Raw genomic sequence first — 10,665 nt, 5'->3', positions numbered from 1 at the left:
ATACAGAAAGCAACAGATGCAAAGCATAATTAGTGTATTATTTTCGACTCAAACTTTATATACGTTGGTGAATTTTTATTTAAACATGTATTTATACTAAATCTGGATGCATTATCACAAACAAGTGGTAATTGCAATAAACTATTTCTTAACCGTTGACTTAACATTTTGAATTAGTCTTTGAGGGAGTCGAATTGTTCTTTATTTGACTATGCTTTTTCTAAAATTTTCTTGAAAATACTTGTAACTATAAAATTTATAATACTTTGATATATCTTTGTACTTGGAACATATCATTCCCGGGGTACCACCAAAGGATGTGGTGCAGTGGACGTAACTGCTCTTCTCTTGATCAGAGGTTTCAAGTTCAAGCCCTGGGTATGAAAAAATCTTGGTAGGGAGCGCTTCCCCTCGAATGAGGCCTTACGCGATGCAAATCCGGATATAATCGGACTTCAATATAAGTACCAAACACCGGGTGGGAAATCAAAAATATATAAATATATATCATTCTTGAGGTGATAAACAGTAATATAGAAAAGTTTGGTCATATCTTATGTAATAACATAGGCGCTCCCACCAGTATTTTTTTTACCAAACGATTTGCCACACCCAAATGTACAGACAAACATATACGCACGTACTCATTCACGGACGCTGGGGCGGAGCAAAGAGTGTCGAGAGCGGGTTCGGTCTAACTCAATAGTTTTGGTTCGCACTCTTTGTTTGTATTAAAAAAATTATTTTATGTAAATATATAAATTATATATTAATTTAGAATTATTAGTTTAAAACAGTTAGAATTCCGAATCCAAAAATTTAAAATCCTGTCTCCGCCTCTCACTCCCTTCATCTTCTACTCTCCTATCTATTTTCTTCCATTTTTTAAACTTCTTTTCTTTTTTTGCATCTTATTTACTTCTTGTGTTTCCACTGACATTATTTTCTTATTAGTTTATTTAAGAAAAAACTGATAAATTTATATATTTGAAAACATCTACTCCTTAATCCTATTTTATGTGATATAATTCTGAATCCTTAATCCTATTTTATGTGATATAGTTCTGAATATTAAGTCAAAATATCTAATTTTCGGAGTGATTTGAACTTAAAATGTTCAATTATTTTAAAATAAATATTACATATTTAAAAACTACATTAAAGGTATTATAAGTCACAGATATTAACAATTTAAAATATTAAACAAATATAAAAATCACGATTAAAAAAAACTCCTTTTGACTCAATTGTATCACATAAAGTGGTATAGAGAGCATATTTAATATTACAAATTTTTAAAAAGGTATAATACAAACTTGGTCGGTTGACCGGAAGTAATTTTATTTGCTAGCCAAAAAGTATATAAAATATGTATATATATGTGTATAACACACACATATATTCAAAAAATATATAACTTTATCGATTATTATTTTTGAGAGTAGTTAAAAATATATATTTCGTATTTTAAAAGTCTTATAATCTATATCTATCTTCTATATTACATTAAAAGCACAAATACCCTTAGTGAAATATCGTTCGTCTTTTTTATCCTTTAAAAATAAAGTTCACACTAGGCAAAATAGTTTATTAATTATTATTCTATTATTACTAGAAATATTCATTTAATTAATTTCTTCACGTTGGATTAAAAAACATATATATAAAAATAATAATAATAATAATAGAAGCAGTTATTTTCTACCTTAAATTTTTTTGACAATAATTTTATTTCTTTCTAGAAATAAAAAAACAGTAATCATCCAATTAAATGCTCCGTAAGATAACTAAACCAAATAATATAGAATTTTATATTAGATACTCGAACAAATAAAATTTATTTTTAAGGCCATCAAAAATATAGTATTGTTGCATGATATTAGAGTACAAGTCAACGTATTATTCCATTTTGTCTGAGCTACTAACCTAATTGCACAACTCATATATCAAATTTATGATAAAGCATTAGAATACTTTTGTGTGATATAAATTTTTTCTTTATTAAGTTGACTAATAGCATCAATATATATTATTTTCAAGAGCTTGGGAAATTATTTAATGATTTTATTTTATAACTCTATCATATAGTTTAATAATATTCGTTTTACAATGTATTGTATTGTATGGTACTGTATCGTTTGATGAATACAATGTTTGGATAGATTGTATCGTTTGTTGTTGTTTCATGATATCTTGCACCGGCAATAAGAAGAGTAAACTTGTAATATTATAAAGAAAAATTATGATACGGGGTAAATTTATTATATAAAAAGGTAGGGTAAATAATAAAATAAAATTATTTAATAACAATAAAGGATGAGACGAGAGAAGCAACCACACCAAATCAGTTGTTACATAAAATGGCACATTCCGTTGTTTCGTAATAACGAATTTAATGATACGATACAAAAAAACTGAAGTAACAACCCAAAACAAACATCACATTTAAAATAACAATACGACACAATAAAATAAGTAACAACCATCCAAACAAGCTGTAAAACTAGTTACATTAATGTTATGACATATTCATTTAAATTTTGAGAAGATAAATTATGGAGTATCACATTAATTGAAAAGGGAGGAGTATTCAAGAAATTTTCATTCCCTTTCAATATTTATAATTTAATAAAAAAAGTGGAATAACCAAAGAGAAGAGAGGGACATTTGGGGGGAGAGAGAGAGGTAGAGGATGAGCACTCACATCCTCTGTTTTCACCTTATTCCTATATTATTATTAATATAATTAATAATTAATTAACTATATAGACCTCTTTGTTAGATCTCTGTTTATTGTTTCTAACCCATTTCCCAATTTTGATTTGTGTCTTGAAAATGGTCAGTCTTTTACAAATTGACCTCTTAACTTCCTTTTGCTTCATACATACGCTTTTCTTTTCTTTTTTTGGTTTTTTTTTTCCAGCTTCTGATCTATTTAAATTTTGAATTTTTTTTCAGACACATTGGATTGTTATTTGATTGATGGTAAGAGGATCCATGTTTTTGGATTGAATTCAACACTTTCTCACTTTGCTGTCTCTGATCAGTATTCCCACCTTGTAGTCTGCCTGATTTGCTACATAAGGTCTGTTTTTTAATTTGTTAATTCCTTTTTTAAAAATTCACATTTGGATCTTTTCATGTTTGTTTTTTATGTGGGATCTTCTGAATTTTCAATATTTTGTTGTAATCACCTGGTTTGCGTTAGTTCAATTCAGATGCAGGCAATTTTGGTTGTATAAAAGTTGTAGTGATTCTTTAGAATCCAGTTTTGATTAGTTATTGCATTATGTTGTGCAAGACTTGATTTTTTTATGTGGGGTCTTCTGAATTTTGGATTATTTTCGGCCGAGGGTCTATCGGAAGCCGCCTCTCTGCCTCTCCAGGGTAGGGGTAAGATTGCGTACAAACCACCCTCCTCAGACCCCACTTGTTGGAATTTACTGGGTCTTTGTTGTTGTTGTTGTTGTATTTTTATACCAAGTTGATAATCATATGTCTGTACTAATTTGATTCAAATGCAGGCAATTTTACTAATACAAAGTTGTAGTGATGCTCGAGTATCCAGTTTTGATTAATTCTTGCATTATGTTGTGCAAGATTTGATTTTTGATGTGGGGTCTACTGAATTTCGAATATATTTTATACCAAGTTGATAATCATGTGTCTGTATTACTTTGATTCAGATGCTGGCAATTTTGCTAATACAAAGTTGTAGTGATTCTCTTGTATCCAGTTGTGATTAATTGTTGCATTATCTTGTGCAAGATTTGATTTTTTTATGTGGGTGTAAATTAATTTTTTGTTGGCGATTGAACTTATGATGGCAGAAAATAAAACTGATTTGTTGTGTAGCTGCAATAATTTTGCTAATATAAATTAATAATGATAGTCTAGTAGTATTAATGTTTGCATTATGTTGTGCAAGATTTGATTTTTATATGCGGGTGAAACTTAAATTTATGTTGGCGGTTGAACTTATGATTGCAGAATGATGGAGTCAGATCTCGGTAAGCTATTTATAGGTGGGATTTCTTGGGATACGGATGAGGATCGTCTTAAAGAATATTTCGGGTCATATGGAGAAGTGGTGGAAGCTGTGATCATGAGAGATCGTAATACTGGCCGTGCTCGTGGTTTTGGTTTTGTAGTCTTTTCTGATCCTGCTGTTGCTGAAAGAGTGGTTAAGGAGAAGCACATGATCGACGGGCGAACGGTAATTCTTCTTTTGTCATCTCTAGTTCTTTCTAATAGCCCATTAGGCCAAGCCGCAAAAATCAGCTTATTTTGAGAAGTGATTTTTTTCAAAACTGCTTTTCTCAAAAGTACTTTTGGTGAGAAGCAGTTTGTGTTTGGCTAATTAGTTTGAAAAACACTTCTGAGCAGCAATTAGTGTTTGGCCAAGCTTTAAAAAACTGATTCTAAGTGTATTTTTCTCAAAAGTGCTTCTCAAAAAAGTGCTTTTGGAGAGAAGCTACTTTTTTCTGTTTCTCCCAAACTGTTTCTGCTTCTCCTCAAAAACACTTTTTTTCCTTCCAAAAGCTTGGCCAAAACACCTCAATTTTTGGCCAAAACTGCTTTTGGCAAAAAAAAGAGCACTTTTGGTCAAAAAAAAGTTTGGCCAAACAGGCTATAAATCTTCTAGACGAATTTAAATGGAAAAATGTAGTCAGTGAGGATTCATATAGCAGACACCTACTTGTTTGGAATTGAGGTATAGTAGTCTTTATTATTGTTGTCATCTTTGTTGTTGTTGTTGTTTATCTTAGATATTGGAGTGAAATGGATATAGAGGATTCATAAATCGAGTCCTACTAGTTTGAGATCGAGGCGTAATAGTTGTCAATTTGTAGTATTTCATTTGAGTGATTAGGGTGGTATACATAACTCTACAAGTTTAATAATCAGTGTTTACTTAGTTGTCAACTGGCGCGGGAAGCTGTAATGCGAGGTTGTTTCATGCTGAACAATTGATTGTACTTTTGTGGCAGCTAATTGATAGAGACCTCTCTTGTTCACATAAAACTTATTTACTCTTCAAACTAAGATGGATCCAGGAGTTAAGCTCTATGGGTTCAATTTTTAAGGTTCTCAGCATTGAACTCATTATATGTTTAAAGTTATCGGTTCACATCTACTATTTATTGCAGTTTTAATAAATTTTTACATATAAATTTATGCAATGCGTCGAAAGTACTGGGTTTAGATAAACGCGGAACCTAAAAGCTCTATCCGCCCCTGACTTCAAAGACTAAACTAGAGAGCTCTTTATCAAATGGAGAATCATCTCAATATCTGCAAATGAGAAATTGCTTTCAATTTTCAGGTTGAGGCAAAGAAGGCTGTTCCTAGGGATGATCAACAAATAATAATAAATAGAAACAATAGCAGCATTCAAGGATCTCCAGGTCCTGGACGCACAAAAAAGATATTTGTAGGAGGCTTAGCATCTACGGTCACGGAGAGTGATTTTAAGACATATTTTGATCAGTTTGGTACAATTACAGACGTCGTAGTGATGTATGACCATAATACTCAGAGGCCAAGAGGGTTTGGATTTATAACTTATGATTCAGAGGATGCAGTTGATAGGACATTGTACAAGAATTTTCATGAACTAAATGGTAAAATGGTGGAAGTAAAGCGCGCTGTTCCAAAGGAGCTATCTCCGGGCCCCAGCCGCAGCCCTCTCCCCATGGGATTCAACTATGGACTCAATAGAGCCAACAACTTCCTCAACAACTATGCTACTCACGGGTATAATCTAACTTCAGTCGGAGGATACGGGGTCAGAATGGATGGCAGGTATAGTCCTGTTGCCGGTGGTCGTACTGGTTTCTCTCAGTTCGCTTCTCCTGGTTATGGAATGGGTGTCAATTTGGATCCCTCTTTGAGCCCCACCTTTGCAGGAGCTTCCAACTTTAGCAATAATCTTGGGTATGGGCGAATATTAAACCCGTATTTCACTGGAAATTCAAGCAGATACACTACTCCTATTGGATATAGCACAAGCAGCAATAGAGGGGAGTCTTTTCTAAGCTCCCCAACGAGGAATTTATGGGGAAATATTGGCCTTAACTCTTCAGCAAATTCTGGTGGCCCGGGTTCATATGTGGGCTCCGCAAGTGGTAATTACGCTGTCTTTGGGAATAACAGTGGTAACTGGGGCGCTTCTCTCATTTCTGCTCCGGGTGGTAATTCTTCCGGATACGGTGGTGGGAATTTCAGGAGTGGGGAAAATAATTACGGCCTGGGGTCGGGCGGACTTGGAAGAAATAATGCAGCAGGTGCTGCTACTACTTCATCGTTTACAGCACCAACTGGCGCTTATGAGGGGTCTTACGGAGATCAATTCCGCGGCGGTTCAGTGTACGGTGATCGAGCTTGGCAAGCTGTGTCTTCTCATGCAGATGGTTCTGGTTCATTTGAATATGGTCTTGGAAATCCAGCAGATGTTTCTGCTAAAGATTCTGAGGATTATATTGGAAATTACAGTATTGCAAATAGACAATCGAATAGAGGTAATATTATACTTCGAATCGCCTCTCTTGGTATTAAATTTTAATAATTTATTCCATCATTTCTGAGTTTGATCATCAGCCTATCTTTTGGAGTATGTTGCTTTGGAATTTTAGACATGTCTTGTTATATTTCCAGATATTGGTTATACAGATATGTAACTGCAGTTTGCCCTCAAATATGTGTGTGTGTAACTGGTTAAAAGCAGAAGTGACGCTGAAAGTTACTAAGGTTATAATGTTCAACTTTTAATCTGTTTATTGTTTAAAAAGAAAAGAAAAGAATTATTCTAGTTACATACACGTAGTCTAGGCAACCAGAATATTTGCATGACCAAGATAAGATAAGATAGCAGAACATTGTTGCTATGGTGATGGGTTGTGAAAAAACTGGGAGAACTGCCTAGACCCGCTCATCTAGAGTGGAAAAGGTCATCTTCACCATTCACCAACCCTGAATGTTGTGTGTGTGTATACACCAGGACATGGATGAGGGCGTGATTTACTTTTCACCCTGACTATATTTGTGAATTGCAGGCAGGCCACACGTACACGCACACGCACACAGGTGCGAGTGTGTGCCAACAACAACAACAACAACAACAACGACCCAGTATAATCCCACAAGTGGGGTCTGGGGAGGGTAATATGTACGCAGACCTTACCCCTACCCCGAAGGGTAGAGAGGCTGTTTCCAGGAGACCCTCGGCTCAAAAAAGCAATAGGAGATGATATATTAGTGCCATAAAAATGCGTAATAAAAATAACAACAACAATATATAAGAGATATGAAATATGAAATACAGGATACAAAATACGAAATACGAAATAGATGGCTGGTATAGTACAACTAGAAGGGAAAGCCCTGCATCAATAGACGACCAATGACATTCCTAGTCTAACTCCTAACTGGATAGTCTCCCTCTATTGTGTTGTAGAAATATTCACTCTCCCCTAACCTACAACCTTAATGCTCGACCTCCATAATTCCCTATCAAGGGCCATGTCCTCAGTAATCCTAAGTCGCGCCATGTCCTGTCTGATCACATCTCCCCAATACTTCTTAGGTCTTCCTCTACCTCTCCGCGTGCCCACTACAGCCAGTCGCTCACACCTCCTCACCGGTGCATCAGTGCTCCTCCTCTGAATGTGCCCGAACCATCTGAGTCTTACTTCCCGCATCTTGTCCTCCATGGGGGCCACACCCACCTTCTCTCGAATATCTTCATTCCTAATCTTATCCATCCTTGTATGCCCGCACATCCACCTCAACATCCTCATCTCTGCTACTTTCATCTTCTGGATGTGTGAGTTCTTTACCGGCCAACATTCAGTTCCATATAACATGGCAGGCCTAACCACTGCTCTATAAAACTTACCTTTTAGTAACGGTGACACTTTCTTGTCACACAAGACTCCCGACGCTAACCTCCACTTCATCCACCCCACCCCTATACGGTGTGTGACATCCTCGTCAATCTCCCTGATCCCCTGCATAACCGATCCAAGGCACACTCACACAAATAATGTATGGTATAACAAAGGAAAGTTATCTAGTGTCTAAATGCTAAATACTTCATGCGGGTGTGGCCTAGTGGTCGATGGAGTGGATTGAGAACCATAAGGTCTCAGGTTCAAATTCCAGCGTGAGGAAAAAAAAACACTTTGGTGATTTCTCCCCATATTTCTAAATCTTGGTGGACAGAGTTATCTAGTCCGATGGGAGGTAGCAGGTATACCGTGGAATTAGTCGAGGTGCGCGCAAGTTGGCCGGACACTATGGTTAAAAAAAAATGCTAAATACTTCATATTTATTTTTGTAATTTATTATTTGGTAGCACAATTGTTTTGATTACAAATAGAATAACACAAACAAGCATGAGATTTAATATGAGATACTCATGTAATTAGGAAAAGAAGTCGGGGCGAGATGGACTATGTCCTTCCTCCCCTTGCCAGACTCCATTGCTTGATATTGGAGTCACAATTAATAGCTGACAGCAAAAGCAGCCTTAAATGGAAAATGTCGAGACAAACCAGTTTTATCTCATAGATACATTGTTCAAGTATACAAATAAAAGGATGTCTTTGTTGAAGTGTGTTACCATCTCATCTAAAAGCTTAAGCTGTTAGAGAGAGCACATTTTTATTTACTTAATTATGTCTTCAACTGTTCAACATGCCCCCTCATGTGCGGGCTTGATTATTGCTGATGAGCCAAGCACGTGGAATTTTTTTTGATATTGGGTGGCGGTGAGATTGGCTGCTTTATCTTATCTCTACTGTTCCTTGAGCCGAGGGTCTATCGGAAACAGCCTCCCTATCTTTATAAGGTAGGGGTAAGGTCTGCGTACACACTACTCTCCCCAGACCCATTTATGGGATAACACTGGGTTTGTTGTTGGTGGGTGAGGTGGTGGCGGCGGTGACACTCGAACCTAGGACCTTTGCCTGGTTTGCTACCATGTTGAAGTGTGTGATCATCTCATCTAAAAGCTTAAGCTGTTAGATTGAGCATTATGTCTTCAACGGTCTTCAATGAAATTTCATTGAAGATATATGATGCTGGGTTGCCTCCATTTCTGTTAAATTTGCGGTTGAATGCCTGAAAGAAATGCATACGTGCGCGTATATTGTTATTATTATTATTATTATTATTATTTTGACAAAATATTTGAGAAATTGAAACAGCTCATCTTTTCTTTTTCTACCGTTTTCAGGAATCGCAGCATAGGAGATCTCGTTATTTGGATATCTGAAGATAGATAGGAGAACAGACTTAAGAGAAACAAGTGGACGTCAATGTTTATAGTATCCCTCATAATATATATTTCGGATACAAGAAAACTTATCTATAGAGCTAGCAAGGCGCTTGTGACAGTTTGAAGTTTCAATATACTAAAAGCAATATAGGATCCATTTTCAGCACTTGATCGAGATGTATATCAGATGGCGAGCTATACATTATACCATCTATTGTAGTCGATGTGTTTGTGCACCCACGACAAGACCAGTACCTCTGGTACTATGTTGAGAGTTAGAGTTGTCATTTTTTATATTCTTTTTTCTCTGTGTAACTTTTTGTTTACTGTAATGAACTGGCAAAGTTGCCGGCGTTTGTTTTATAATTCCCTTCTTTTTTCTTTCTGGGATTTGCATTTCTTTCAGATTGTATGTGAGATCATGTTTGATTTACTAGTGTGAAACATTTGGGGATACTAACCTAGTATCCCTATCAATAAGTACTGAATATTTTGATTCATTTGACACTGCACATTTTGTAAACAATATAGTTGAAACTTTATGTTTGTGTATGGAACTATGTTGCATATTAGATTGATTTTCCCCTTCTATTTGAAGTCTGTTTTGACTGGTATGGTTCTTTTATTTGTAGGTTTCTGTGCTTTTGCCAAGCAATTTGGTTGAACTTAACAGAGTTTTTAGTCAATATTATCCTTTATCTTTGGGGGTAAGTTTAACTTTATCCTTTAAATATAACCTTGAGCTTAGGGTTATATTTACAAATTTAGAGGACAAATAGTGCTTAGGGTTATATTTAGAGGACAAAATTAAGCGTATCCCTTAACATAAGGGATAATTTTGGCTAAAAGTTCGAACTTAACACATTGTTTTATCAACTATTCCCTATGTCCCAATTTATGCGGCGGAGCTCGGATTTTGAGTGTCGAACTTCTTAGTTTTGACCATGAAGTCGGACATAGAATTTTTAAATTTTTTGAAACAAAATTTATATATTTGGAAACTACGTAAATAGTACTATAAGCCACAATAATTAACAATTTAAAATATCCAAGAGGGGCAGCCCGATATACTAAACTCCCGCTATGCAGAGGCGGAGCTATGATTTCAAGCTTATGGATTCAGGATTCTAATTGTTAAAAGTTACTGAGTTCTAAATTAATAATTTATACATATTTAATGAATTTTATAAGACAAATACTGAGTTCAAATTATCACGACTTATTGTGATTGAGTCATAGTTATTGTTCTTGATTTATTACTTTAGTTAATATATTAATAATATGAGACATTGAAGGGAGAGATAACATATAACTTAGACAAATTATGATTCGCTATTAAATATTTTTCTTATGGGATATACAGGAACTCTAAAGGACTTATAATA

At 35.1% G+C, this 10,665-nt stretch overlaps 1 protein-coding gene across 3 annotated transcripts; it reads left to right on the top strand.

Annotated features, from left to right (window-relative positions):
- The first annotated feature begins 2,585 nt into the window (after nucleotides 1–2,585).
- Nucleotides 2,586–9,832, top strand: LOC104217335 (heterogeneous nuclear ribonucleoprotein 1-like). 3 transcript variants are annotated; one of them, XM_009767556.2, is made up of 5 exons: nucleotides 2,586–2,685; nucleotides 2,959–3,085; nucleotides 3,991–4,216; nucleotides 5,327–6,521; nucleotides 9,239–9,832. In XM_009767556.2, exons 3-5 carry the CDS (start codon nucleotides 3,992–3,994, stop codon nucleotides 9,250–9,252), a joined length of 1,434 nt encoding a protein of 477 aa, XP_009765858.1. In that variant the 5' UTR covers nucleotides 2,586–2,685; nucleotides 2,959–3,085; nucleotide 3,991; the 3' UTR covers nucleotides 9,253–9,832. The 3 variants fall into 3 exon arrangements, with proteins under 3 accessions (XP_009765858.1, XP_009765857.1, XP_009765859.1); XM_009767555.2 differs by having other exon boundaries at nucleotides 2,649–2,838; XM_009767557.2 differs by lacking the exons at nucleotides 2,586–2,685; nucleotides 2,959–3,085 and adding an exon at nucleotides 3,306–3,393.
- Nucleotides 9,833–10,665: the final 833 nt, after the last annotated feature.

The sequence above is a fragment of the Nicotiana sylvestris genome, chromosome 8, assembly GCF_000393655.2.
Source record: "Nicotiana sylvestris chromosome 8, ASM39365v2, whole genome shotgun sequence".
In the NCBI taxonomy this organism is placed as follows: domain Eukaryota; kingdom Viridiplantae; phylum Streptophyta; class Magnoliopsida; order Solanales; family Solanaceae; genus Nicotiana; species Nicotiana sylvestris.
The sequence above is the reverse complement of the archived record's forward strand: the minus strand, read 5'-3'. Positions and strand labels throughout refer to the sequence as shown.